We start from the raw sequence: 14530 nt of genomic DNA, 5'->3' as shown, positions 1-14530 counted from the left end.
AGAACACGTGGAAGCCAACCAAACGACCATGTCAGATATGAAAGAGGTCTTTGACACGCTCAGCAAAGTAGTAGCCAATCTTAGCGAGCAGATGGGTAGGCTACAGTCAAGCGTGGCGGCACTGGAAGAGCATATGACTTCGCGCATTACAAAGATCGAAGCATATCTGTGCCACACAGCAAGGCCTCCTCGTGCACCAATTTCACCTGTTCGGCCACCAATACGAGTGGTACCAAACCTGTCGACAGGTGCAGCATCAGGCTCTGGCGGCCCATGTAATAACCATGATGGCAGCGCTGCGTAAAGCATTTCGTATCTGGCAATGGAACTGTAGACGTTACCTTAAAAAGAAGGCAACTTTACAGCAGTATATCAGGAGCAGCCAAGAAAAGCCTCATATTATATTATTGCAAGAGACCCTTTCACCGCAAGCAACGTTGCCTGGATTCCGGCCTGTAATAGAGGATACTGAAGGGAGGGGAGTCTGCACCTTCGTATGCAACAAACTAACGCATGTAACCGACGACCTCAAGATAGAAGCAGGCTGGTTAGAACACGTCATGATAGAGATCGTGCCAGGTACCAGCAACCGTCAGAGCATTTTCATTCCTAATATATACAGCAGTCCAAAGAAACAAAAGCAAGGGTTCAAAACGGTTCTAAAGAAAGCTGCTAATATCGCCGAGGAATGTCCACTCGTCATAGCAGGTGATTTCAACGCCCCTCATCATACATGGAGTTACAAGTACAACACTGGGAAAGGAAATCGACTTTGGCAAAGTGGCAGTGAACTTGATCTCACCCTAATCACAGACCCCAGCCTACCAACGAGGCTTGGTACATCTTTCTGCAGGGATTCCACCCCAGACCTTACATTTGTAAGGAACATCAAGAAGGCCCAGAGGATGAACCTTGCTGTAGACCTAGGGAGTGACCACTGCATTCTTGCCACTACCTTCTCCGTGGAGCGCAAAAAGCAGAGAGAATTCCACTTCACAGACTGGGATAAGTTCAGGAAGGTAAAGATGGAAAGGGAACAAGATGGCCACAGACAATGCTTGGAGCAGTGGGTCAAACAGATTAAAGAGGATATCTAATACGTCTCCTCCACCATTACCACAGATTTTCCGTTTGAAAATATGGATATCCGGCTCGGTCATCTTCTTGAGGTAAAGCAAGCACTACTGAACCATTGGAAGGGTCAGCGCCTGAACCGAAGTCTGAGGAAGAAGATAGCTGAGGTAAACAGATCAGTCGAGGAACATTGTCGCACACTATTCAGGCAGCAATGGGACGAAATGTGCAACTCCGTCGATGGTCAGATGCGCAATGGCAAGACATAGAATATGCTAAAACGTCTCCTGAACGAAAACACCACCAAAACAAATCACAAGCATGTTATCGCTTGGAGAGATAGGGCGCACTACAGAACAGCAAGTTGTGCAGTGGCTCGTGCATAAGTACCTCCCAATCAAAAGAGGATTGGTACCACCAAGTAGACAGTACCAGGGCACGCCCTTCTAGGTTTTGAGCGCGACTTTAACATCGAGGAGATCAGAAGAGCCTTGCATGATCTCAACAGCAGGTCGGATCCTGGCCCGGACTGTATATCAAACAAGGCTCTTCGTAACCTTGATGACGGTTCAGTTGACACCCTGAATATTATGATCAATGCGGCATGGAGAGAAGGCAGGGTGCCAGAGCAGTGGAAGCTGGCCAGCACGATCCTTATTCCTAAGCCAGGAAAGCCCCCTAATTTGGACAACATGAGGCCAATATCCTTGACATCATGTATTGGCAAGTTTGCAGAACATGCCATACTGCACAGGATAAACAAGTACTTGGAGGATAATGACATATATGCACGCAATATAGTTGGATTCAAGGAAGGGCTATCCACACAAGATGCATTGAAGCTTATCAAACACCAGGTCATCATCAATGAAACCAGAGAAGTGAGAGCCATTTCTGCCTAGATCTAGAAAAAGCGTTTGACAACATTCACCACTCATTCATACTCGAAGCAATTTCGAAGCTTGGTCTGGGGAAAGCCTTCTATGACTATGTATGATCCTTTCTCACAGACCGGAAAGCCGTGATGAATATTGCAGATATCGAGACCGCAGCAATCGAACTAGAAGCAAGGGGCACGCCGCAAGGGGCAGTGATTTCACCAATGCTGTTCAACATTGCCATGATTGGACTGTCAAAGAAATTATAGAGCATTGAAGGATTGAAGCACAGCATCTACGCAGATGACATTACCATCTGGTGCACAGGTGGAAGCGAGGGGCAGATTGAGAGCGCCCTGCAAGAGGCGATTGACACCTTAGCAGAATACCTTCGTCCTTCTGGGCTCAAGTGCTCCTTGAGTAAGTCAGAACTGTTATTGTATCGGACTGCACGCCGGGGACCGAAGCCCAGGGGATGGAAGCCATTAAACCAGATAGACATCCACCTCCGTACAAATCAAAGGGATGTCATCCAGAGGGTCGACTCCATCAAATTTGTGGGCATGCTGATAGAGTCTACCGGCGGGAACAGCAAATTTGTAGCCAAGTTAACTTGAAAAACAGACAGTGCGGTGCACCTCATACGCAGAGTGGCCAACAAAAGAAATGGGATCAAGGAAGACAACCTCATCAGGTTGATGCATGCGTTTGTTCTAAGCCACTTCACGTACGAGGCAGGAATGCACAACTGGTAAAGAGCAGAGTCCGAGACACTGAATGTGCTCCTCAGGAAAGTTATCCAGAAGGTCCTGGGTCTACCCATGCATACCAGCACCGAGCGTCTACTTGAGCTTGGCATTCACAACACGCTCGAAGAAATAGCAGAAGCCCAAGAGAGAGCACAGTTTGCAAAATTATCTACAACAAGGTCGGGGAGAATGATCCTGCAAGAGCTGGGCCAACACCCAATGGCAATCAGACGCAATTACAATGATATCCCTGACAACATCAGGGAGAATATCAAGTATCTCCTATACCAAGAAACATGCATCCAGAACACAACGTCGGAAGAAGAGTAGCGAGGGCCAGGACTATACTTCGTCAATCTCAAACGAGGAACGAGGGGTCGCATTTGTTGACGCGGCTTCCTACGCCAAAGGGAAAGCGTTTGTGGTAGTGGTGGTCGATGGGCATGGCCGTATCGTCAACTCAGCGACGGTCAGGACAAAAGACCCAATTATTGCGGAACAGGTGGTCATCGCCTTAGCACTCAAGACGCATAACATTGAATTCGTCTACAGTAATTCCATGGCAGCACTACGGGAGTTCGCCAAGGAGACGGTCTCTGAACAAACGCTGAGAGTACTGCAAGGCAAGAACATAACGCATCATCTTCTGAGTTGGTTTCCAGCTCACCTTGGACAAATCGATGATTCCCCTCCCAATCTCAATGAAGCAGCACACGAGGCGGCGCGAGACCTCTCCAACCGCGCCTTCCCGGGGATGCGTTCTACCGGTGAAGGAGACAACCAGGAAATGCTTACAACGTATAACGAGCTCAGTAAACATTTCTACCTGTCCAGAAGGATTTTCCATCCACCTCACAAAATTCTAACTCGGCCCCAAGCACTTACATTAAGGCTTTTGCAAACGCGAATGTACCCTACTTTGAAAATAATACACATCATGTACCCTATACCCAAGTAATCTTTGTGCACATTGTGGGGAAATAACTTCATTAGAACATATGCTCTGGCAGTGCAACAAATTCACCCATTTATCGAACACCACCTCTTCCAGATGGGAGGCGGCAATCAACAGCTCGTCCTTGGCAGATCAGCTCTGGGCTGTCCACCAAGCCCGCTAGGCGGCTGAGGAGCTTGGCATCTCAGCCCCACGTGGGAGCTGGCCGCAACACAGTGATCTGTGTTTTGGAGGACCACATAAAAGCTTATTCAATCCAACATACCACGCTCATAGCGTGCTCGCGGCCGTTTCACTAGTTCCACATGTACTAAATTTAATATAACGTGACGTGAATAGATGATGAAGGTAAACGACACATGCAAACATTATAATCATGACACCTGAGTCATGTACGGAAGCATTTACCTCCACCTCGTAACATTGTGCTGAATTTAGAGTTACGTATCAACCTTCCTCATTCATGCTTCGCATATCATCGATTCCCACATTACGCGGGATCTGCCAATTTTCTATCTATCTATCTATCTATCTATCTATCTATCTATCTATCTATCTATCTATCTATCTATCTATCTATCTATCTATCTATCTATCTATCTATCTATCTATCTATCTATCTATCCATCCATCTATCTATCTATCTATCTATCTATCTATCTATCTATCTATCTATCTATCTATCTATCTATCTATCTATCTATCTATCTATCTATCTATCTATCTATCTATCTATCTATCTGTCTGTCTGTCTGTCTGTCTGTCTGTCTGTCTGTCTGTCTGTCTGTCTGTCTATCTATCTATCTATCTATCTATCTATCTATCTATCTATCTATCTATCTATCTATCTATCTATCTATCTATCTATCTATCTATCTATCTATCTATCTAGCCACCTAAGACTTTTAGCTCTCCTTGCCGTCACGATAATGTTATTAATATCAAAATTAGTATGGCATAACATGATTGTATGGCGAACATAACTGTCTAGTGAATACATGAAAATCATGACATGTACGTCATGAGTGTCATGATTTACCTTTCATGGTATTGCTGCTCTTGCGGTGGTTTCGTTCACGTGACATTTTGCATAACTGGTATGGTATGACGTGACTGCATCACGAGACTTAAGTTAGAGATCCTAACGTGTAAATCATGACATGCATGTCATGATTTTCATGTTAAGACTAGTCGTGGTGCCCTCGCTGTCATTTCGCTAGCTTCGCATTTACGATATTTGGTATTACGGGACGCGAATGGATGACAAAGGTGTATGACACGCCCAAACATGATAATCATCACATGCGTGCCACGTAAAACATGACATGCTACACTCATAGTGCGCTCGTAGCCGTTTCGTTAGCTCAACATATACCTAATTCGGTATATGATGACATGAATAAATGACGAAGGGAAATGACACGTCCAAGCATAATAGTCATAATATGGGTGTCATGTAAAACATGGCTACATGCTACGCTCACAGCGTGCTCACGCATGTTTCTCTTGCTGCACATATACGACATTTATTATTACATTACGTGAATGGACGACGAAGGTAAATGACACGTCCAAACATAATCTTGATATGCGTGTCATGTAACATATGACTACATGCGACGCTCATAGCTCACATGTGGCCGTTTCGCTAGCTCCACATATACCAAATTTGATATTGCATGACCTGAATAGACAACGAAGGTAAATGACACGCCTAAACTAGATAGCAATGGCATGCGTGTGATGTAAAGCACGACTACATGCTCTGCCCTAGCGTGCTCACAGGCGTTTCGCTAAATACATAGTACGTCACCTGATACGAAATTCGGTATATCACGTGGCGTGAATAGACGACGAAGGTAAATGGCACATGCAAACATGATAATCATGGAATGGAAGTCATGTACAGCATAATTTGCGTCCACCTCGGAACGTTGGGGTGACTTTAAAGTGACATATCATCCTTCCTCATTCGTGCTTCACATGTCATCGATTCCCACAATACATGTGATCTGCCATTTTCTTATCAATCACATGATTACTGAGAGAGTAAAGACCCCCCCCCCCCAAAAAAAATCACAGCATATCCACGGAGTGAACGATGATGAGTGCGGCGAAGCGTCCGTCAGCCCGTCCGTGATTCCGTCCGTCCGTGCGACCATCCGCGCGTCCATCCATGCGTCCGTCCGTCTTCTAGTCTATCTGTCCGTCCATCCGTGCGTCCATCTAGCGAACACTCCAAGTACCACCATCTCGCACCTCGCAACCCCTGGGGCACATACCCCCTCCGCGCGTCCATCCATCCGTCTGTCTGTCTGCTAGTCTGCCTGTCCATTCGTTCATGCGTCAGTCCGTTCGTCTATCTAGTGAACACTCCAAGTACCGCCATCTCCCATCTCGCATCCCGGTGGCTACGTACGACAACGACGGAGGATGGACAGATCCACGCCCTAAGGAGCTTTGCCCCTAAAAATGACAGCATAGTCATTTTTAGGGCCTGTGACAGCAGAAAGTCTGTGACAGCAGAATGTCACAGGCTTTCGCCGAACATGCTTCAGATTTTACAGTGCCCTTCAATTTTAAAAGCCGCTTTTATGTCGAGGTTTCCTTGTCCAATGGCGTAGCGCTAATCACGTTGCATCGCAGCGTGGTGAGAATGAGGCTCCCTAGAAATGGAAGGGCTTAGCCACGCCGACATTGGCGAAAGTGAATTTCGACTGGAATTTGGAAAAAGTGCGAGTGAACCAACTGGGCGCGCGTCTAGAGGGAGAAGAGTGAGGCTCGCGGAGGAATCCAGACGTTCTGCTAGAAGCTGGTTAGTAAGTGTCTCGGTCCTGGAATATGACGGAGGGCGTTGGTTTTTTTCCGAGTTTGCATTTTCATAATGACCAAGACTAGGAGTTTGCGAGCAGTGAATTTTGGAACCTAGTCGAATGTGAATTAATTACGAACAGTAATCGAATACTGTTCCAGTAGTTTTCTTACAGTAAGTCACTCATTTCCAAAAGAGCATTCCGATTCACAACATTTTATATGAAACAAATATTCAGGAACTCTCACCAAAAGAAGATTCGGGTTACATTTAATTCATTCAAAATACCACAATTATGAAAACTAAAGTACGCTGGAGGGGCCAGAGCTTTTCAAATATTTTGTAACTAGGTTGGAACACAGTGGCCACTATAGTAATCAATATGAGACATTTCCACCTGATTTTCAATAAAATTGAGATACAGAAACTAAACAATTTTCAAGCATACCATGGGTACCGCTAAAGATGGAAGAAACAGATAAACCTTTCTTCACAATACGGGACTCAACACCTAAGGCACGCAAATATCATTGTTGGAAACTAAATCTGATGAAATCATTTACTCAAACACAATACTTGGTTCTGTTTTTCATGAAGCTGAATGCAGCAGTAGCACCCTCCCCACATTCAGTTACCACAAGATGAAGGCAAGCACTACTTACAACAATATAGCTTCAGCATACTAAAGTTGAGCAAAAAAAAAGTGGAGTTTTCAGAAGAAATGATTTCATCCGGTAATGAATATAGCGTTGGTAGTGTTGTAAAAGCATGAGCTGCATGTATAATAATTTGTGAATTACCAAAAAAACACCTTTAGCTCTTCCAAAGTTTTTCTTTTCATTTTTTGTGTGTGTTGGGGTTTCACGGTTGGTGGTAATTTTGCTAAAACTATTGGCGAAATATTTTGAATATGTGCTATTCGATTCGCGTACCGAATCGAACAAAATGTTATTCGGTTCGTTATTCAAAATATTTTGAATATTTGCAAACTGCATGGTCCCGAGGCAGCAGAAGCCACTGGACGTGAGCGTGCCGCGGACGCGGGAACGAACACGTCATGCCATCGCCGAGCCCACAGCGAAGTTCGCGCAAAAGATGCCGCAGCAAAGCGGCAACGAAAGAAACACTTCCAAAACATTTAAGCATGGTAGCCAGACGAAGAAGGGGCGTCAGCTTTGCCGTTTCGACAATGTTATCGAGTGTAACAGGCTGGAATCTCTTTCGCGACACTCTGATGAATGCGTCATACAGCTTGCATCAGGCTGCATCGCGGCTGCATGGTTTATTTGTTGCCACTTCTTCATATATACATATCAGTTATTGAAAAATTGAAGCACATTTTTCACCATTGCCATCATGCTCCGAAAGAGTACAAATTGATAACGTCACTCTATCTCAGCGTTGTATTGTTTTTGTGCAAGAGACAGCTTTCTTCGCAAGATTTCTCAAGCTTCAGCTTTAAGGATAGCAAAGACGGCTGCCATGGCAAAGTTTGTCAAACATAATTATAGATTGCGGTACATTTATTTTATTGCGGAGCAGAAACAAATTATGTTCACGTTCGACCATAACCACTCGCTTTGCGACACCATTTGACACAAAACGAAAATTAATAATTAGACATTTCTGAACAAGTTGCGAAACAAGCCACGCTGTTCTCATTCACCACGAGCGGTGGCAGAGGGCGCCGCGAAACGGTCAAGGGAGCGGCGCACGTGATTGGCCAGCCCATGCGGCTGCCCACAGCGGCCCCTGGCGTCGTCGGCGTGCATCGCGAATAAGATGGCGCCAGCGAATCGGCGCGTGGCGGTGAACAGGCGCGTCGAGTGGGGTCCGAGGCCGGCCTGCCAGAATCGGTCTTTGTGCACCACGTGACAGTCGCCGTGACGCGAGTAGTGACGCATGTAGCCCAGCTTGGCGGCCATCTCGCACATCTGCCAGTAGGTCGAGCCCGTTGTCATCTTGACCGCGGGGTCGCCTTCCTGCGGGAGCAAAGGGTGGAGATATTCGACTTGTCTCAATCACTGTGCTGCCTCAGTCTTAGTGAGGAAGATGCGTTTTACTGGAAGTAATTTATGTGGAAAGCACTTGCAGCTTCATATGGAAGTAACATGTTCGAGTTGAGCGCTGTTTGTTACTGAGTCCCCTTCAAACGGGATATACGTTCAAGCTCGCGTCATATTCACTTTTGTGGCTTTATACACAGGGTGCAGCATCATCTGGGTACCTGGATTCTTCTCTCGTCATTGTAATGACTGTGCTAATGTGGAAGCTCGAGAGCTCACAGACCAGGGTCCATTGGAATAGTTATCCAACCCTCCAAACCCAAGCAACCCACTCACAGGATCATGTGAAAATTGCACGTACTTCGTACCACTACAAAAATCGCTTATTAAAAAGAGTTATCGCGTAGTGGCAGTTTCTGAGTCGTCCTTAATCTGTCTTTCTGTCCCTCACCTCTCCCACTCTGCACATCTGAAATACTAGGACCGCATAGCCCTAAAGCTCGAGTGCGTAGCAAATTTAGAGACTCGGCTTGTCGCCCAAGAACTTACGTGGCGTGATCATGCTTGTAATAAACTAATCAATGCCGGCCTAAACCAACGTTAGTATTGCTCGGGATAAGGTTAAAATAAAGGAACAATTGTTTAAACTATAGAGTTAATGGAAACATCCTAGAAGTAATCACAAGAATTAACATCATCATAATCATCATCAGCCTGACTACACCTACTGCAGGGCAAAGGCCTTTTACATGTTCCGCCAGTCAACTCGGTCCTATGCTTGCTGCTGCCACTTTATACCCGCAAACATCCTAGTCTTATCTGGCCACCTAACTATCTGTCGCCCCATCACCCACTTGCCTTCTCTTGGAATAGTCAGTTGCCCTTAATGACCAGCGGTTATCTTGTCTTCGCGCTACGTGCCCTACCCTTGATTTCAACTATGATGTCCTGAACACCCGTTTGTTCCCTGATACAATCTGCTCTCTGCTTGTCCCTAAGAGTTACACCTATCATTTTCCTTTCATCGCTCGCTGCCTCGTCCTCAATTTAAGCTGAACGTTTTTACAAGCCTCCATGTTTCTGCTCCGTAGGTAAGTACCGGTGAGATGTAGCTATTATATACCTTCGTCTTGATGGATAGTGACAATATACTAGTCATAATTCGAGAATGCTTGCAAAATGTGCTCCACCCCATACTTATTCTTCTAGTCAATTGAATCTCGTGGTTCGGCTCCACTGTTACTACCTGTCCTAAGTAGACGTACTCCTTTACAACTTCAGGTACACTGCTGCCTCTCTGGAAGCGCTTATCTCTTTCGAGGTTGTTATACATTACTTTCACTTTTTGGAGATTATGCTTAAAAATCAATATTCCTACCCTCTTTATCTTTTTCAGTAATCATGAATAATTACCGAAAAATTCATTAAAACACCTCAAAAACATGCGGCTCACACTAATGCTGAGCATTATCGGGCTCCATCGCCTCGCTAAGCGTGCGAACGCTCCTCCCACTGGCGCTTCTTCGGCGCCTTTGTTTCTGCATCTTGCAGATGAAACAAATTTACGGAGCTCGCTAAAGACGACACGTGTCTCAACTGCCATCGCAAGCAGCAAGTCAATGAAGCTCAGCGAAATGTAGCATGTCAGACGATGACCTTCTGAATCTTAACAAGATGCTACTTGTGCTATTGAAACCCTACATACTAAATTCAAATACTTACATAATCGACCGTTTGCTAAATTAAGCAGTGGGAACTCTACGAACGGGAATAATTGGGTGTCCGTGCTACCCACTTCAACTTGCACAGAGCTGCATATTTTAGGTAGGCTTTGTATAAGTTTACATGTATATACATGTAGTATTTACACATTCAAAGTTGAGAGATTTCAAAAGGGGGTATAGGGTCAAAGTAAAAGGAGGCTCCGAAGGCCCTCCTTCCATGACTAAGTCTGTGTCTCGTATCGGCCTAATGCGGAGGAAAGTCCATGGTGTATCACTGCACTTGGGAGTGTACACATCTACCGGTGGGGGTCGTGCGGGGACCCTGGGCCATACGTGCCCGAATCCCTTGGTCGAATAAAGTTTCTACCACCACCATAACATCTACCGGGCTAGCCTGCTATTCCTTCACCCTCACAAACCTCCTTGGAGATAACGCTATCGCAGAGACTCAGTAGTAGCGTCAGCTGGTCCAACGGGCAAGTCGAGTATCGCGAGCCAATCGGGCCTTGAACATACGGGTGCCACCCTACGAAACATCATCCTTCCAAAAGTAAACGTTTTTATCTCATGTTCCTATAGTAGGCGGTCCAAGCCACAAGGTTCCTATAGAATAAAGACCAGCTCACATTCACTAAGTATTCACTCATCAATACAACATTCCGCTCCAGCTCTCACGTGTCTGCATGAAACGTACATGGAATGCTGTGGACGAGTTGAGGAAGTAGCTGGACGCCTCGCAGGTGACGCTGAACAGCAGCCGGGGAGCGATGGACTGCTCGAAATCGGGCATCGCTTCCTTCATGTCGTGCATCAGGCGAGAGAAGCTCGGCGCCCGCGTGACGCCTCCTAATGCGAACGGCATCGGGCAGGCGGCCGCGTCCGACGGCGCCGGCGACAGGTCGTGTGTACGCAGAACCACGATGTCTTCTACTAGGGCGAGCACGCTGCGCGCAACCAAGTGTGGCGTAGGGTGTACATATTCCGCCCGTGAACGAAAGCTCGGGCATACTATAACATAGGCCAGTTTTATAGAACATCTTGGTGGGCATTTAAAGCTGAGGCAAAGAGCGATACAACTCAACTGGTTTGACATGTGGACGTTTTCTCTGTAATTGTTCAGTCGTGCTTGCATCGTGTTTACATGATCGACACGTGAGCAATATAGGTGAAACAACACACACCCTCACGAAAATAAAAGCAGCATTGATTACTCTTTTTCTGGACTAAAACGCTTTGCTCGTTATGGCCCACTCGGACTCAGACTCACGAGAATAAAGCTCACTGAATCTCACGGAGTCTCTGTGAGCAGAGTTTTCTCTATAGCATGCACTAGAAACTTTGCTTGCACAATTTTCGTACAGAACGTTCTACTACGCTATAGTTCTCAAGCTCACATATCGCCTCGCAATCACCCTCAGCCGCTGAAGCACAAGTGTGGCAGGTGTGTCACCATCCCCCTTAATCTGCTGTAGAGACGTCGCAGCTACGCTCGCTCGGAACCTCGCCGCTGCGGCGCCACATGACTATATAGGTTTCTGTGTCAACCTCGATTTAAGCTGAAAAAAAATCTCGCAGGTTTCCGCCCCGTACGGTAAGTGCATACTCGCCGACCTTCTACTCAGCCAGGCTCACTTGTACTGAGCCGCAATAGAGTTCTCCTGTGCTTACTTAGAGCCATTCCACGCGCTTACCGCACAGCCGTAACGCACGTGCCGGGACACCTACCGCACGCAAGCGGGGGACAAATAAGCCAATCGGCGACACTGCGGAGGGTAAAAAGGCGTCGCCAATTGGCTTATTTGTCCCCCGATTGCGTGCGGTAGGGGTCCCGGCACGTGCGTTACGGCTGTGCGGGAAGCGCGTGTAACGGCCCTGAAATTTGCTGACATTTTGCACAGCCGGGCAAACTCGTACTCAGATTACCTAAGTTCTGCTCAGCGAAACTCACTCGGACAATTCTACTCAGTCGGGCTCGCTGTGAACCAACTTTTAAATATGTTACTCAGGTGAGCTCACTCGGATGTAGACTGAACGAAATCTTGATAATTTGAAATTCATTAGGATAGAAGCTTCCTTAAATTGAACACTCTGCTGGGCTTACTCAGATTCAGGCTCACTGAACTTCAGCTCCGCTGCAGGCTTTCTCAAGATAAATAAAGCTCTGCAGCCAAGTTGGCTCACTATAGGAACTCACCAAATTCTTTCAAGTGCTGATAGTTGCGAATATGACCGAGATGATTCAGAAATGGTCACACCTTTATAAATGCTGAGAAAATAACATAACTATTTTTATGTAGAGGTAAAGGGCTTGCAGGGAGGTGAACTGCCTGTTGGAGGGACAAACCAAGGGACAGCAATCATGGTGAACTATAGAGTGCTGGAGCATAGTGTACTATGGTGGGGAATGACCAAATCTGAACATCCCTGAAAGCTGTTAGAGTATTTCATCGTGAGAACAAATTATTGATGATTATTTCGTTTACACTTATTCTCATCCTCAGCAACCTTATTATGCCCACCGCAAGACAGTGTGACTTCCTGTTTCCCATTTAGATGGTCTTGCGCATGCAGATTCAATGCTACAACTGCAAGTTCGCACTTCATTGTATTCTTATTTTTGTTATTTATTTAATCTCTTTTAATTCACTTCAATTTGCGTCACGGTAACTATACACTACTGTTTAAGACAACAACTAATGCTCCAATACTTTGTTTGGTGTGACTGTCTGTTGGATTTGTTTAGTCGTGTCTGAGAGTTACGTTCTTCACGCCTGTGATGGCAATATAATAGCAAGCACTCGAAAATATGCCATGTATCTTCTCTCCCATAGGTCATATGCCTCACCTTCACGTCTGGCATAATTTGAGAATGCCAGACGTGAAGGTGTTAATTGTTCGCCAGTGGCGTACTTGTTGATTGACATCGGGCCTTCGGGTTGTTCCTTGTGGAAGGAGATCACGGCCGACACAAACAGGCCGACCAGCCCCAGGTCGTCGCGCAGACGCCTAAAGTGGCCCAGGAACTCGGCGTCCGAGACGGTGACCGTGGGGTGCGACCGGTAGAAGAACAGGAACCCGTCCAACTGTTTTGACTGCAGCCACGTGGTCGTCAGTGCACTCAGCTCGCTGGCAGTCGAATCGCGAACCTGTGCGTAGGACGGGAAGCACCATTCACGCCTTCTACGCCACGTAGTAGTGGTGTAATATCATTACCTATACAACTCGACGAAGTTACGAAAGGCTCAACGCCTAGCGAAAATTCAGTCATATGACACAACTGTGCAGAAAGGAGAAGGGAGTGGTTGCACTTGCTGCGGCCGCGGGCAGGCACTGTTTTCGCACCTATTTGCGCTGCTGTGCGCGCTGCAGCTCCTTAAATACCGCCTCCTCTTCCTTAGAGGGAGCTACACGCGTCTGTCCCTCAGAGAGCTCAAAGGGTCACAGCTTCAAACATTGCTAGCGCGATCTCCACGTTACGAGGCAAAGGGACACAGCCACGAGAGAAAGTTGCCTATCCTCGCTACCGTGATCTCCACGTTACGAGGCAAAAGGGCACAGCCACGAGGCAAATGGGCACACCATCGCTACCGCCATCCCCACGTTACGAGGCAAAGAAGCACATTATCTCTAGTGCCATCTCCACGTTACAGGGCAAAAAGGTACAGCCGCGAAGCATAAAGGCTCATCATCCCTACCGCGATCTTCACGTTACGAGGCAAAGGGGCACAGTGATTGGCAGGAAGTACCCCAACCGACTATCCGAACACTTGTAAAACAGGCATCAGTGGCGGCGAGTAGTCGAGGGGCACCCATAGCCATTGGCGATGTGCGAGAGGCGTGGGCACCGGAAATTGTTCTTCTGTGTCTCTTTTGTCTGCGGACGTTATTCATCAGAATCCAGCCCAATACAGCTTCGATTAAAAATAAGAGGAACGATTGTGTCCCAGCGTCGTCCCAAGCTTTTATATATACGGTAGATTGATTGATTGATTGATTGATTGATTATTGTGTGGGGTTCAACGTTCCAAACCACCATATGATTATGAGAGACGCCGTAGTGGAGGGCTCCGGAAATTTCGACCACCTGGGGCTCTTTAACGTGCATCCAAATTTGAGCACACGAGCCTACAACAATTTCGCCTCCATCGACAACGCAGCCGGCATTCGATCTCGCGACCTGCGGGTCAGCAGCCGACTACCTTAGCCACTAGACCACCATGGCGGGGTCTATATATACGGTGGTCATCAGTTTATGTTGATGAAATGGTATGCGGATGAAGTCCTTTCTGTTCATATGCTAGAAACGAAGTGACCCTCCTTCGGGCGCCATCT

At 46.7% G+C, this 14530-nt stretch overlaps 1 protein-coding gene across 1 annotated transcript; it reads right to left on the bottom strand.

The window, feature by feature from the left end:
* Positions 1–7896: 7896 nt before the first annotated feature.
* Positions 7897–13338, bottom strand: LOC142765946 (uncharacterized). Its single transcript, XM_075867751.1, has 3 exons — positions 13109–13338; positions 10893–11142; positions 7897–8450 (listed from the first exon to the last, which is right to left on the bottom strand). Exons 1-3 carry the CDS (start codon positions 13120–13122, stop codon positions 8127–8129), a joined length of 588 nt encoding a protein of 195 aa, XP_075723866.1. The 5' UTR covers positions 13123–13338; the 3' UTR covers positions 7897–8126.
* Between the last annotated feature and the right edge of the window lie 1192 nt (positions 13339–14530).

Source organism: Rhipicephalus microplus, chromosome 6 (assembly GCF_043290135.1).
Source record: "Rhipicephalus microplus isolate Deutch F79 chromosome 6, USDA_Rmic, whole genome shotgun sequence".
Taxonomy (NCBI): Eukaryota; Metazoa; Arthropoda; class Arachnida; order Ixodida; family Ixodidae; genus Rhipicephalus; species Rhipicephalus microplus.
This window is presented reverse-complemented; position numbering and strand designations above follow the sequence as displayed.